This window comes from Polypterus senegalus, chromosome 13 (genome assembly GCF_016835505.1).
Source record: "Polypterus senegalus isolate Bchr_013 chromosome 13, ASM1683550v1, whole genome shotgun sequence".
Lineage (NCBI taxonomy): Eukaryota > Metazoa > Chordata > Cladistia > Polypteriformes > Polypteridae > Polypterus > Polypterus senegalus.
The window spans coordinates 18631369-18647836 of NC_053166.1; the positions used below are offsets into that span (position 1 = coordinate 18631369).

General features: G+C 41.7%; 1 protein-coding gene and 1 long non-coding RNA gene across 4 annotated transcripts in view; both read left to right on the top strand.

Moving 5' to 3' along the window:
* The window catches only part of rgs14b (regulator of G protein signaling 14b), an 82816-nt gene extending 80833 nt beyond the window's left edge, over positions 1-1983 (top strand). For 2 of the 3 annotated variants that reach the window (XM_039774647.1, XM_039774648.1), the window contains one exon: positions 473-1983. In XM_039774647.1, the coding sequence (XP_039630581.1) occupies positions 473-921 (449 nt within the window). In that variant the 3' untranslated portion in view covers positions 922-1983. The remainder of the gene's footprint in view (positions 1-472) is intronic. The other variant, XM_039774649.1, reaches the window with a different exon arrangement.
* Positions 1984-11859: 9876 nt separating this feature from the next.
* The window catches only part of LOC120542991, a 47869-nt gene continuing 43260 nt past the window's right edge, over positions 11860-16468 (top strand). The window contains exon 1 of the long non-coding RNA XR_005636271.1: positions 11860-12452. This is a non-coding gene — a long non-coding RNA (uncharacterized LOC120542991). The remainder of the gene's footprint in view (positions 12453-16468) is intronic.

A 16468-nucleotide genomic window follows, 5' to 3' on the forward strand; every position in this document is an offset into this window, starting at 1 on the left:
ACTTGCACATGCTGGTCTTTGCAGAGCACTTCTTGCATAAACATAAAGATGTGGATATTCTGTAGGCTGGTACCCAATACAAGCAGCAACAGTTTGACAAAATAACTGACCTAAAAATTAGAAATGAGAGCTGCATTATAGCTCTGCAGTATAAACCTAACCTAGTAGTTTGCAGTGTAACAATGGCAGAAATCAGGAAGTAAAATTAACATAAAAATACAATGATCAGTACATCATCCTGTGGAACCCATAGACATTAGAGTGGACTGGGTTTGCTATAACTTTCATGTGTCTACTATGAAATCTGTTGTAGTGGAAGTTCCTTTGAAATTTTACAATTTCAAGCAATTACGTACAAGCCATTGTCAACCAATGCCCCGTGTAACTGAATTCACACATTTGATTGAAGATGGTACATGGCAACTGTTGAATTAGTGCAGTTTAACTTGTGTCCATTTTTTTTATATTCTAGGACTGATAGATTTGCTTTCCAAAGCTCAAAGCAATCGAGCTAATGATCAACGCGGCCTCTTGAGTAAGGAAAACCTTATTATTCCTCCGTTCCTACAGCTGTCTGTAAAGGAAGAAGAGACTGATGAAGATGACGAAATGGAAGGAATAGGGGAGAAGTCACTTAGTGTACAAAAATGTAGTGAGGAGAACTGTAAGGACACCCTTGACATTACTGATAAAATGTCCTCTTCAGCTTCTCCGTCTGAGGTACTGATCCTTCAAGTGAACACTTCATCAGAAGACCATAAACGTGAGTTACGGAAAACATCAGTTGCAGAAGGTGATAATTTGGACAAAGCTAATTTGCACTTGGAATCAAAAGAGAGAAGTGAATGCTCACCACTTATTGGCAGTAGTAGTGCAACTATTAAGGCTGGTCCAGAACAAACACTACAAAATACAGTCTGAACTGTGAAATACTGTTTTTTTTTTTTTTGGTTTTATTTTCTCAAAAAAAAAAAAAGTACTGTTCTAATGTTGTGTAAAGTTTGTGTAATATTAATCTTAAAATTTGCTAGAGTCCACAGTGTGGAATAACTATATTTTTATTTATTTTCTTAAAAGTGTACAGCCTAAACTTTGTATATAATAGACACCTTCATGGCTTCAAAAAATCCTTGTGGTCAAATTTTATAAATTCTTTGCATATGAAGTTCTTTCATGATTTTCAAATGACAGATTTAATTTGTGGGTGATCTCCACAGATGAGAGAAATCTAACTAGAAAGGAGCAGAGGTATCCATTATATTTCTAGCATATGAATGTTTGACACTTGTGTTCAATGTTGGTTAATGCCTTTTGCACTTGTGTATATAGCTTAGTTTATAAGATTTTATGCAATGCACCCACCCATATGATTTATATACACAACTTAAAAATATGACTTTTATACATCTGGAATCTGTGAGTGTTTCCTCTAATTATAAAAATGGAGATTCAGTCAACAGTACTGTCTGCATTACAAACAAAATTTACATTTCAAAATTTCAAATATTACGTTTTAAAATACACTAGATTAGTTCTTTTACTGAAATACTAAACTGAAAGGAATTTAGTAGGAAACCAAAATCAGTTGAAGATGGGGGCGGGTTGAAAATTGTGTGTTTTTGTTGTTGGTTGTGTTTTTCACTCATGAGAACAGATTTAATAATTTTATTCATTTTATGCGGATATTACACATTTGTATTATTTAATAGTAATATGTTTCATATAATTATACATATTTAGTTTGTGTATGTCTATGTAGTGTGTGTGTGTGTGTGTGTGTATGTATATAATTTTTTTTTTTATCTCAAACCACCCACCCCCCATCTTCTGGTATTTGGTTTAGGATTTCACTCCTGATAGTATATTAGTGTACCCCTACACCCAGGATTTTATGAGAAATGTCACCACTGCATGTCAGCTTGAAGGTTTTAACTCTGCCACCTGTCAGTTTTCTGAATGGAGTAAAATATATTTTTTATAGTATTCTGGCTTTAATGTGTGTTTACTGTACTTTTCTCTTTTTTTGTATTGCTTTGTGTTTTTTCTTTTCGTTGTGTTTTTTATAGAACAAAACTGTTGCACATTACTCAGAGCACCAGTTTATATATAGATAGTAAAGCATATCTAGCACATCTGTTAAATGAGGGGTGCATACTTTCAGGTTTTTTAAAAGTTGTCAGTTTCCCATATGGCGATAGTTTTTCTTTACATTATACCTTGTGTAAAGTCCTTTTTAGTTAGGACCATCAAAGAAATTCTCCCTAATTTCCATTAGGCAGACTTGACTGTTTCAGAAGAAGGGGCCTGAGTTTCCTCGAAAGCTTGCATATTGTAATCTTTTTAGTTAGCCAGTAAAAGGTATAATTTTGCTTGACTAATCACTACATTCATAATAGCTAACGTGGTATAACACCCTAGTACTAGTGTTCTATCAGTAAAAAGACAAAGGCCTTACACCAAACATGATCGGTGAGTTCCAAACAATATAATGGGGGAGAAAAAGGAAGCAAGAAACTAACAAAATTCTGTATTGCTCAATATTATAGTTTTAGTAATAGACAAACAGAAACAAATGAATGAATGAGATGGATTCTTTAACACCCTCAAAGCCTCTTCTGTAGTTTGAGATGCATATAATCTACACCTGGTTATAGGCATTGTCACCATGGCATTTAAATGGGTGGCTGCATAGAAATGTGTGGGACAGAAAAAATGCAGTGACAAATGCCCTCAGCTGGTAGCTGCCTTTCGGGTTAGTTTTGTTTATTTAAAACACATATAAATTGTGACAAACAAATTGCCCTTCGCACCCGTAACACAAGATGTTGACTTCATCCCTACCAGTGAGTCACCAAACCCAAACTGACCACTTGGATTGCTCGAAGGGGCCGTACATACACTGGCAGTAGATTGATCCCACAGGACACAGTGCATACACGTTCAGAATTCCTTATCCAGTGTAAGTTATATGCGTGTTACTTTAGGACTGTAGGTTTCCCTATTTTATCACAATGATACTTATTGAAGTTGTGTGAATGACGACTTAAGGTTTAAATCAGGTAGGCAGGTATGTCACGACGTGCCCTGTGAAGTTTACCCTGCGGCACATGTGCAGTATATCCACGTTGCACTAGAATGGGAGTCAATGGAGGCACAGAGTAGTGCATGTACTAGGGACCCCTAGGGCCCAAGACAGAGACACCTGGTGTGGCATCCCTGAACTCTGGCACACTTAAGCTTCATAATCCCCAAAAATCTCTTGCGCTTTTGGGGTGAAATTTTTTGGCAGACACGTGCTGCAAGCGAAAATTGTAATTCTGTGAGACCTGGGCCTTTTGCCACCAAATTTCAGCAGCTCCCTTCTGTGGGGATTTCTAAGCCATGCCATGGTGGTTTGGTCTCTGCGTTGCCTGTTGGGCTGTGTGGCATCTGGACCTTTACACCCCATTTTGAACCCCCCAGGCATGCTGGCTGTGTCATGCGGCACTGGACGACAGCCAACAGGTTTCCCTAATGTTTCACATCTTCACAAACATGACCAGAATACCAAAACTACAAACTCCAAGTGAAGGAAGAATTCCCACATGTGCAGCTTTCACCTCAGATCAGGTAATTTGTCAGAGTTCACATATACAGTTCACATTATGTATGGATGTATGTTAAACACTCGGTAAACTTTGTAGTGGTGCCTGTCCATAACATGCAACATGCACATCAGATCTGGTAATTTGTCAGAGTTACACATGTAATATATATAAACCTTTATGTATACTGTTTGGTTGTTGCTTGTCCATAGAATGCATGGATTCAGGGTGATGTTTTCAGATGGGTGCAGAATTGGTTCAGACACAGGAAGCAGAGGGTGATGGTGCGAGGAACCTCATCAGAATTGGCCAATATTAAGAGTGGTGTCCAGCAGGGGTCCGTGCTAGGCCCACTTCTATATATATCTGTGTGATTGATCGATCGTAACAAGCTGGTTAAGTTTGCAGATGATACCAAGATAGTTGGATTAGCAGATAATTTGGAATCCATTATATCATCACAGAAGGACTTGGACAGCAGACAGGCTTGGGCAGATTTGTGGCAGATTAAATTTAATGTCAGTAATTGTACTGTATGACACATAGGAAGTAAAAATGTTAGGTTTGAATACACAATGGGCGTACACCTTATGAGAAGGATTTAGGAGTCATAGTGGACTCTAAGCTATCGACTTCCAGACAGTGTTCAGAAGCCATTAGAAGGCCTTGATGTGTGAAGTACAAGTCCAAGGAGGTTCTGCTCAAGCTTTATAACACACTGATGAGGCCTCATCTGGAGTACTGGGTGCAGTTTTGGCCACCAGGCTACAAAAAGGATATAGCACGGCTAGGAAAGGTCCAGAGAAGAGCGACTAGGCAAATTCCAGGGCTACAGGGGATGAGTTATGGCGAAAGATTAAAAGAGCTGAGCCTTTACAGTTTACGCAAAAAGATTAAGAGGTGACCTGACTGAAGTGTCTAAAATGATGAAGGGAATTAGTACAGTGGATCGAGACTTATTTTAAAATGAGTTCATCAAGAACACGTGGACATAGTTGGAAACTTGTCAAAGGTAAATTTCACACAAACATTTGGAAGTTTTTCTTTACACAGAGAACGATAGACACTTGGAATAAGCTCCCAAGTAGTGTGATAGAGGGTAAGACTTTAGGGACTTTCAAAACTTGACTTGATGTTTTTTTGGAAGAAATAAGTGGATAGGACTGGCGAGCTTTGTTCAGCTGAATGGCCTGTTCTCGTCAAGAGTGTTCTAATGTACTCCAAATGAAGAAAGAGTCAATACATGTGCAACATCCACCTCCAATCTGGTAATGTGTCAGAGGTTACATATACAGTTCACATATATGTATATAAACACTAAGTATACAATGTAGTGGTTACCTTTCCATAGACTAAATTCTCCAAATGAAGGAAGAATAGCCACATGTACAGCTTTCACCTCAGATCAGGTAATTTGTCAAAGTTCACATATACAGTTTACATTATATATGTACATTAAACCCAGTAAAGTTTGTAGTGGTGCCTGTCCATAGACTGCATTCAGCAAATGAAGAAATAGTCAATACATGTGCAACATCAACCTCAGATATGATAACTTATGCATTTGTACTTGTGCATTTGTTTGTGTGCAGTCAAGTTGGTTTGCATAAAGCTTTGTGCTCAGGAACAAATGGCAAAATTGAATAGGACCCATGTAGATGCCAGGCCATTCAATCTGCTTTGGGATTAGAATGATGGTCTTCATCAGTGTCCATATTAAAATCTGACTCCTGCTGCTGTACTTAAATGCAACAGAGGAAGTGGTAAAGTGCAATATTTATAATTTTATATAATTCATGCAAGAGTAAGTGTGTTTTTGCTAAGAGGCTTTGTTTCTCCCATCCAGATACAAATTAACCTTCTTTGAATGTATAACTTTATGTAGCTGTGAAGTGCCTCCCAGGTCAAGTCAAGTTGGGGAGCATACACTGGCACAGTGCGTTGCCGCACCCACTGCACAACAAAACAACTGAGGATCCCGGTTGGCAAACCGCCCAGGCAGACACGCGGTCCAGTCCCACCCTCCGGAAATGACCCTCGATTTGCCGCAGCCAGGTGTTATGTGAGTGACCCCTTAGCCTGGTCCAGGCACTCGGGTCCCCAACAATGAAGATCTTAAGAGCTGGATCAACCTCAGGTTGGCCGTAGTGCCATAACTGATGCTCCCTCACAATGCAGGTAAATGTACCACATTTGGGACTCCATGAGCAACACAAAGTCGAATCAGTGGTACCCAAGGATTTTCCGGAGAGACACAGCACCAAAGGAGTCCAGTCTTCGTCTTAGGTCACTGGGTAGCATCCATGTCTCACAACCATATAGCAAGACAGGAAGCACCAGGACTCTAAAGACTTGGACCTTCATCCTTTTGCATAGATATCAGGGGTGCCACACACCCCTTTCCAGCAACCTCATGATCTCTCCCATAAACTCTCTCCCTATTCTGTCTACTGACTTCAGCAGAGACATGAATGTCACTGCTGAGGTAAGTAAACCTCTCGACAAGGTCGACACACTCTCTGCAGACAGACACACTGCTGATGGCCGTACCCAAGAGGTCATTAAAGGCCTGGATGTTGGCTTTTATCAGGACACTCACAAACCCAGACACTCAGACCCCACACTCCAGTCTCTTGAGAGCCCCGATCAGAGCCTCCATTTACTCAGTGACGTTCACAGCATCGTCAGCAAAGTTGAGATCCGTGAATCTTTCTTCACCTCACTCCCAGGTCATCCACAATTAACCCTGGGGGCTGTTCACACTCATGATGTCCACCTGTGATGTCTTCTCCTACCTATTCAAAATCTTTAATGTGGCACAGAGACTAAAATCAAGGTCCATTTGCAGTCCTGTCAGCCGTCTTTCATCCTGGGATTAACGTTCACACCTTTATTGGGTTCAGAGTGGTGCTAATGCCACTCTACTTTTATTACTTTGTATTACTTTAGGCCCGTCCCTTGTGGTTTTTAATTTGAGACCCCTGGCACATTCTCTCATAACACTGTCTTACTGTCCGAGAGACCAAACATCTTTGGGAGAAAACAAATGGCTTCTTCAAGTGCTGCTTCTGCTGTCGAGTGAAGGTGAGTTCTCTTTAAGCATTTTAATCTCCTACTTCACTTTGTTGTTGCCTTTCCAGTTGTGGGTTTAATTCTTGTTTCTATTTCTCATCATTTCAGGAAACCAATTAGGATTCCACATGTATGCCCATACTGTGAGAAGCCCCAGACCACCCTTTCTGTCCACCTTTGAAGGGTTTGCCTAAAGAACACATCGAATGATGAAACTGAGGAAGTTTTCAATGCTGCAAAAGAAACTATCCAACTCCTGCTCTGGCACGGAAGAATTGCTGATTTCAGGAATCTGCAAGCAAAAATTACTAATGAAGTGGAGCTGTCAGGTGATGGAATTCCTGAAGAAATCTGGACTTTACTTCCATAACATCCCACAGGATTTTTGTTCCTCAAAGTCAATGGATGTTGCATCTGCTCCAGCCTCTGCTGAACTGGAACAGCCTTCTACATCTGGTATGGCTGCCACTGCATCTATAGAGAGTCGCGAGGAGGAAGATGATGTGGTGGATGACCCTTGCTACCAAGAGCGAGTACTTTTTAAACATGTACATTTTCATGATTAAAACACAAGCTGTACACAGCAGCCAATAACTGCCCCTGAAAATTAAAAAAAAAAAATGCAGATTCTTCTTTTTGTATCACCATATTTGTATTTTGAAAAAATACGGCCCATCTTTGTGAAGGAACGGCATCTCCTGGCTGAGGACGACCCTTCAAACATGAGGTTTTTTTTAATCCACAACTGGCAATCTGATTTCAACCCCTCAAATGATGTGAATCGTTTACACCAAAAGTAAGTCATCAAAAAGGGCACCTTTTGTTGAAACTAATACAACTTTTGTTTAAATGAAAATATGTAAATATGTTTTTAACCATGTGCTTACAGGTTCAAGATCAGGGAGATCACTGCCGGTGTGGCCAGGAGGATCCTGGAAACAGCAGCCATGAGATCCTGTAATAATATTGACAAGAGCACCATGGCTGACTACCTGGCCCACAGTAATGCTACTGCAGAGAACCATTACTGTCTTGCCCAGCCGAACATCATCACCAGAGGAAAGCTCATTGTACAGACCCTGATGAGTGAGAGGAGCTCCGAGTGAGTCGAATTGATAACACTGGTCAACAAGCATTTTGTTACTGGGATTCTTTCACCTTTACTTTAATAAATTTCACTTGCTGACTCCAAATCTGAAAATCGTTTTCGTCCAGGAGCACGTCCCGTTTTTTAGTTATGACATTCCAGGACTTGGACATCTAGGGTGACTGGACAGTAAAGGCGATGCATTTCAGGATTTAACAAATAAGTTTAGTCTCGAGAAAAGTGAAGCCAAAATTAAGGAAGGTGTTTTTGTTGGCCCTGAAGTCCATGAACTGCTGCTTGACGAGGAGTTCAAAAGGAAACTGAAGCCCACTGAATCAGCACCTTCATTTGTGCGGCTTGTCCAGAATGTTCTTGACAGTCACAGAGCAGAGAATTACACTGAGCTTGTGAAGAACCTGCTGAGAGCGTATCAGCTTATGGGAGCCAGAATGTCACTGAACACGTCATTTTTTACGTTCTCAACTTGACTTTTTTCCACCAAATCTAAGCGATGTCAGAGATAAGCACGGGGAAAGATTTCATCAAGATATAAAGGTAATGGAAAACAGATTATCACTCCGAGCATGATGGGTGGCTGCTGTTGGTTCATGCAAAGAGAGACGGATGTGCAGTACAAGAGCAAAAGCAATTGAGCACACTGACCTCGCTTTTATATTGAGATAAATTGACATAAATATATTTAAAAGTGTCTCTGGTATCAACTTCTGGCTTGTTTTCAGAATAAACCCATCAAAACAATTTTGGTGGGACAGAGACCAAACTCTATTGTGTTGATATATTGATATTCAAAAGTGTCAAAACAGCAATGATGTGTACTTCAAAAATCTGATGTGCTCGCTTAATTCCGATCTCATATATGAAACCAGTGTGAAAAACGGAATGGAGAGCTGCTCTGAAGTTCCCAGTAGCAAATAAAAAATTATTGTTGTAGACCAGTGTAATTGTCCTCCTTTTAAAACACACTTCCATATAATTCAATGAGTTTCTTTGGATTCTGTGTCTTAAATTGTTTTTGTTTTTCTTTACAGATGTGAGACGACCTCAGCCAGGAACAGAGGGGTTGCTGCAGCCTTCATGAGCAACATGCGTTTGCAAATCTGGTTATGCAGTTCCCAGTGACACTGGATGGTGAAGTCCCCAAGAAGAAGCAGAGGAAGGTGCTCACTGGGATGCATGACAGGATACGTTATGAACGTTGGAGAGCTGAGCAGGAAGCCCTTCGGTGCCAACACAGTCTTTGTGAGTTTTCTTCTACTGTTCCTGTCCTTAACAAACTGGACTACTGGTAATGTCCCTTATTTCATGAATTGTGTGACTCAAAGTAAACATTTCTCTCTCCTGTTTTTCTGCCTATTTCTGCAGACGACAGCCTACCCTTAATCGTGTAGAGAAGAGGATAGGGTCAGCAAGAGGGTGGACAACAGACATACCTTCCTCTACAAAGATCCATAGCCAGAAGGATCCATGGAGGGCATAGCACAAGACAAATACATTCGGCGGTATGTCTGTGACAACATCCCAGGAAAAGGATGAGGAGTTTACTCTGTGACTACCATGGGACCAACATCAGCCACAAGGAAGGAGAAAGGAAGATGAAAGATGTGGAGGCTGGTGAGATGGGCTACCTCTTCTTTTAAGAACTCGAGACCGGAGGCCTTCTGCAATGATGCCCAGACATTCCCATGTCACCCGGATATGGAAACGTTTGGTCATCTAATCAACCAGTCATCCAGACGAGCCAACCTGCAGCCCCAGTGTTGCACCATAGACACTGGCGAGGGACAGAGGGATGTTCTGTTCATCGCAAACAAAGACTTTGGGGCAAACAAAGAACTGCTATTCGATTACGGGATGAAGAAGACATCTTTCAAAGGGGAAGGAATGGACCTGGACTGGCTGTGACCATTAAAAATCGCCATGGGAATATGGAAAAATAATTGACTTATCTTTATTTTTTTTGTACCTTTTAATTATCACTATGTAATTTGAATTGTTTTTCTATTGTTGTAACTTTCTTTTGGTGCTTTGTTCAATAAAATATTCTAAATACATGAATGCTGTTGTAGTTGTTAATATTTGAAATGTTGGTGCCCAGTAACGACTGAGGGGTTTGGCCAGTTTTGTGGGGTTCATAGTTTAGTCCAGTTAACCTCCACTGTCACGTTCACTAAAGAGTCAGGTGAAATAGCTAAACTGTGACAGCAAGTCACCATTCCAATCTTATTCCTATGATGTTTTCATTAATCAAGAACGAAAGTCGGAGGTTCAAAGACAATCAGATACCGTTGTAGTTCCGACCATAAACGATGCCAATTGGCGATCAACAGCCTTATTCCCATGACCTGCCGGGCAACTAACTGGGAAACCAAAGTCTTTGGGTTCTGAGGGGAGTATGGCACCACCAGGAGTGGAGTCTGCGGCTCAATTTGACTCAACACGGGAAACCTCACCCGGCCCGGACACGGAGAGGACTGTGGGTGGTGGTGCATGGTGATTTATCTGCTTAATTCCAATAACGAACGAGACTTCATCCTGCTAAATAGTTATGTGACTTCTTGGACAAATGGATTTCCTTTTGATTTGGAGAAAATTGTCAAAAGCTGTGGTCTACTTTGTGTGTGTATATATATATATATATATATATATATATATATATATATATATATATATATATATATATATATATATATATATAAAGCAAATGTGCAGTAATGGATGAATAGAGCAAAATGATGAAATAAAGCCTAAAACTGAACAAATTGCATATCTAACTTTAGAGCAGGATCTCCTGAGTGCATTGATCACTGAGACTTTTGCAGAGGAATGTGCACATTTGGAGAAAAGTGTCAAAAACGGTGGTCTAATATGTATACACTGTACAGTAATAGATGTATATAGCAAAATGATTTTTAAAAAACCTTAAATTGCATATTAAAATGTGCAGTAGAATCTCCTGAGTGCATTGGTCACTCAGCCATTGCAGAGAAACGTGTAGATTTGGAGACAATTGGCAAAAAGTGTGGCCTATTTTTGGTAATCGTGGAAATGGTCATATACAGTACAGTAGTGTTGGACATAGCAAAATGCTGAAAAAAGTAGAAAAATGCATACAATTGATATCAAAATGTAGAGGGGGTGTCCTCTTTCCGTTGATGTCTGTCCCGTTATTGAGGACGGTGTAGTTTTAGAGAGAAATGCCAAAGTCTAAGCTCAGTTCCTCCCAATATTGGAAATATGCGTGCGCGCGTGCTGAGAAAACTTACAAAATAACACCACAGATGTGCTTCAAAATTCACCAAAGTGGTACCAATGCGATAGTCTTTGGCGCAGTCACCCATGCCAACCATTGTTATGTCCCTCCCAAGCTCAGATTTGGATAAGGACGTGCCAACCTCCCCGCAGGATGTGGGGCTGTGCGGTATACGCAGGCTAATGACAGGCGTAATAAAATGGACATAACTGTTCGAACAGGCTGGACTATCCGTGCAGATTGAGGTAACGGGCGTTTGAGTAGCGTAGTTTGTGGTGGGACAGAGAGACTGGGCGGAAAGTGAAAAGCAGCACACGTTTCGGATATCAACCCCGAGTCAAGACTGAAATGATTAAAAAAAAAAAAATCGAAGGAGCGACCAATGGGAAATCCGAAGGCGTCCCCGCTATCAGGGCAGAGGGGCCGACGACGTGATGCCTCATGTGTACCCCCCTAGCGCGTAAAGTGTCACAAAGTAACGAAAACTCTACAGATTAACCGAAACAGTGAGGAAGCGTGTCAAAATGTGAGCGCACATGCAAATATCACCAAAAACACACAGAAATTATTTGCCGCCACTTAGGGACACAGGGACAGGGACAGGGCCACCCTCCCTCCCTTTTTTTTGGTTACCTGTGACAGTCCAGTTTTGGGTAAGGTGGGCTATGCAGCAGAAGTGTCGGATGTTTAAGATTAACTCTGAACTCACAAAAACTTGGATACCATGTGAAAGATTCCGAAAAGATGTGGCGCCCCCTGCCGAGAAAATTTGTGGGGCTGTTGAGTCTGCCATGCCTTCACTACCCAGCAGTACGCCACCAGCTGTCTAAATCGCCAGTCATTGACGCGTGCTCTCCCTTTAGAAGTAGTTGCCGGCATTGTGACTTGTCAGTTATCTCCTGTATCAGCCACTTGCCCGCCTTAAAGCAAAAGCCACTGACGTGTAAGTATAAAATATTAATAACTGATCACTCGTCGACCCGAAATGGGAGCTTCAGATGTGCCTTTTACTTAACAAATGAAATGAGGCGGATTTGGGGCACGCAGAGGCTTTTCACCTAACCCCCCCAAACAAAATTTCACCAACCCCATATTCCTTTTGGACATTGCACGGCCACCATTATTCTGCTCAAATTGGGCTTCACTAACAAGGGGGCCCTCCGCAGCCCCTCTCTCTCCGAGAGCCTGTCACATCAGGGCTCTAAGAGAAGCGCCCAGACCTGACAAAGCCGACGAATGGAATTGGCGACCTGCGCCTTCTGATTGGAGTCCCGCGTACCAGCTGACCTCCGCTGGCTCTGCCACAAAAACCGGAGAGACGTGGAGACGGACGCCACTGGAATTCTAACCGGCGCGCCCGGGAGGACACTGGAACTGAGCCGCCGCAGCAGCCGCACCATGAAAATCGGTGCAAAACTGGGGAGCCGTACAAGAAAAGGTAGGAGCGTCAACGCTTTAGTGAAAAGCGGAACAAAGGAAAACGACAGCAGGGAATCTAAACGAAGTCTTATCTTATTGTCGTTATTTATTTAATTTCTTATTAATATATGTATATATACTGAATGTAATATGAAATAAGGAAGTTGTAATAGATGAAATGGAAAAGGCCAAAATACCTCGCGCATGGATTATTTGAGTATTACGCTGATCAATTCGAAATTAAAAAGAAAATGACACGGCGGCGTAGCTGCTAGGCTCGCCTCACTCTCCTTAAACTATGTTTAATATGGCAGCCTCGCCCGTCACTGTGAAAGTTCTGAACCGGCCTTGTGTTGAGCGATTGATTGTCGTCCCGTCCAGGGCTTGTTATGCCCCCGATGCATCCGCCATTGGCACTTCCCACTCCCCATCGCCATTACGTATTAGTTACTGCTAAAGTTCTAATAAAGAAAGACCCCGACACTCTCAAACGGCCCTAACAGGTGCTGGCGTTATCTGATGAAAGATGGAAAACTAACTAAGAAGTCCTTTATCTTGTCTGTTATTCCTCTTTATTTGACGGCCACACCAGTTGCTGCTCCGAAAACAATCAGAAAAGAATTTGCGCTTGCGGGACTTCGGGAGGATTTGTCGTAAGAGGATAAAATGGAGCCGAGACTCTGGGTTCTGCCCTGTTCACGTCTCGAAATAAATGCAGCCCCCCCCCCTTCCCTTTTCCCCTAACGCAACGTGTTAGACAAAGAAGGAGCCTTCACAGTCACGCAGCGAGTTGGGGAGGGTATCGGACCACCAGCCAGCGGGCACATACCTCATATTGACAGAAGGATGTGTAACCAGGCTCGACTTGCATCTTGTCTGTCTTATCAGACAATACAGCACAGCGGCGGCTAAAGCTGTCCGTACTGAGAGATATGTGAACAGTGTGTGTACGTAGGGCATCTGCTAACATGCCATCATAAACCTTGAAAGACCGATGTTCGGAAATAAAAAAAAAATAAAGGACACCTTTCCAAAACTCTCCCAACCCGTCCAGATTCATTTCGAATACAATCATTCTTTTGGTTTAGTGATTACGCGAAATTACAAGAAGTGAATACATAAGCCTTGTGACTTTATTAGATGCAACTGCCCCCCAAAAAGAGCTTCAGTGAGATTAGGGCGTTTACTGTCCAGTTAATGGCAATGAGAAAGCACGAGGATATTAACGGGTGAGATCTGGATCTGGGAAACTGGTGCACACCCCCTGCGGGACAATTTGGAACCGCCACTTATTAAAACCAGGAGGGGTTTATGATGAAAACCCGGTGGGGGGAGAGATCTGCGTTCAAACCCCACCCGGACATGAGATTCGAACCCGCGATGATGATGATGATGATGATGGAGGGGGGCACAGCGCAACGCACCGTGCTGTGTAATAACAGTGAGATGATGACATTACGGAGACGTTATAGGTTTATAACTTGGAGCTTACCGGCCTCCTTATAGCTGAGTCGTGCAATCAACCGCTCAAAAGAAAAAAAAAATCTTTGAATTTAATTTACGTCAAGTTATTCCATCTAAATAAATTAAGTCAATCCTGCTTAGACATGTCATGTTTACTCAATGAATTTACTTTAAATATATGAAATCGATTGAACCACTTGAGATTGAACTAATATGTTGTTTACTAAATATCCTTTCTTTACTTTTGTACGGTTGATTGCACTTTTCCGTGTAATGTTAATAGGAATTGAAATGTACAAAGAAAAAGTATGCTTGTCTGATGTGGGGTAAACGATATGTCCCTTTATTTTTTGACCGTACGAGACGTGATCTTTTGAAGACAGACAGACAGAGACACAGAGAGACACTTTCACGTCCCGCGAGACGGTCAGGTCAGGTCACATCATACTTAACAACCTTCAGACGCAAGTCCCGTGATGCACATGCAGAGCTGGTTAGAGATAATGGAAGTCGGAAAATTCGGAAGTCTCCAAAAATGAGAGTAAAGCAGTAATATGAAAAAAAAAAGGTTGAAACCAAAACAAATTAACTTAAACTACATTCTGATACTAGAACAATAAATATAGTGTTAGATAAATGTCGATAAAAGGGGGGACTGGACGGTCTCGTGGTCTGGAATCCCTACAGATTTTATTTTTTTCTCCAGCCTTTGGAGTTTTTTTTTTTTTTTCCTGGCCATCTGACCTTACTCTTATTCTATGTTAATTAATTTTGACTTATGTTTATTTTTTATTGTGTCTTCTACTTTTCTATTCATTTTGTAAAACACTTTGAGCTACATTTTTTTGTATGAATATGTGCTATATAAATAAATGTTGATTGATTGATTGATTGATTGATTGAAAAGCTAAGTAGGTATAATAAAATATGCATCTACATTTCAAAAAAATGTTAGGGGCGCGATTAAAACTGTTATGAAAACTCGGGTCGCAAATACTTAAAGGTTAAGAAACGCTGGAGTAAAGATCGCATTTGCACAATCTAAAAACATTACTCGGGGAAATAACGGAACCGCGAATAGAGCTCGAATATTCAGGTGCTGTGCAGGCTTTTAAACGTTCGAAGCTCCACACCAAACGCAGATCACGCGCACCACACAGCAGCAGTAGCAGCAGCTAATCGAGCAAAGAGGAGGTGAAAAAAGCCACCTGTTACTTGTTTCCCAATGTATCACCATTTAGGAGGGTTTCGGAAGAGCAGCCGCGTTTCCTTGGGGTGCACACAGCACCCCACTTCACATCGGCGCCTACCGCGGGTGGGGGGGTTGCAATTTGGGTAGGCGAGCGAATTGTAGAAAACGTTCCAGCAGCTGCTCGAGCAAAGAGGAGTTAAAAAAATGTATTTGTTTCCCATTGTATCACCGTTTAAGAGGGGTCTCGTAGAGGCAGCCGCTGGCGGGGGGAAAAGGGGTTGGTGAGCAAATCATAAATCATCTTCCACAAACACTCAAAATCCACAGCACTTGAAAAAATAAAAATGTGTTAGCGTCAAAAGGGGCGGGGCTTTAGGCAGCGCGTCCTACTTTATGCAAATACAGGATTGTCACGTGTTTAAAAAACGAACGTGCAATCGACTTAATGCAGTTGTGTTTAAGGAAAATCAAACACCGTTTTGAGGATTTTAAAAGTGTTCATTCTGAGTACGAATAACCTAAAGTGAGTAAAGGCAGCCTGTTGGAATAATAATCGGATTTCTTTGTGTCGGCACAAGTTCACTGGGTTATTATGACGTGTGACACGTTTAAGTCACTCTAAAAAAAAAAAAGAATCCGTGGGCTGTAATTATTTGAGGTGCAGATATTTTATATGAAACGATCTCAACTTTTATTCCATAGTAACATTTTCCTCTTGAGTCTTTGTTTTGCACTTACGTCTTTTCATTTATGTATTTGGCTGACGCCGTTATTGGGGCAACTCGACACATTTATGACATTTCGTTTGGATTATCCAATCAGAACACAGGCAGGTCAGGTGACTTGCCCAGGGCCACCCAGTGGTGTCATTTGAACCCACAGCCTCGGGGTTTGCAGTCCAAAGCCTTAACCACTGCGCCACTGTGCTTGACGTCTGTTCACCAAATTAGATTTGCTGCATGTATTTGTTTTAAAGCGGAACACAAAATTAGGAAGCCATTTCAAAAAGCATGTGTGTTCTTATGAATTACAAATTATAGGCGCTGATGCCAGTCTTATTGTAAACTTTTGAGATCCTCCGAGGTGAGACCCCAGTCACTAAAGTAAAATAATGTCTCATTTATTGTCTCATCTGTGAAGAATCCCACCTGCACTTTAGAAATGCTAATGGGAGACCATCTAGGAAAAGCTTGGCGTTGCTGCTGGAAGAGGTGTTGGTGAGGCCAGCTAGGGGGGGCTTACCCTGTGGTATGTGTGTGTGGACCCCAACGCCCCCAGTGCAGTGACGGAGATGATGTGCTGTAAAATTGGTGCTGTTCTTCAGATGACATGTAAGACCGAGGGTCCTGACTCTCAGTGGTCATAAAAGATCTGTGGGC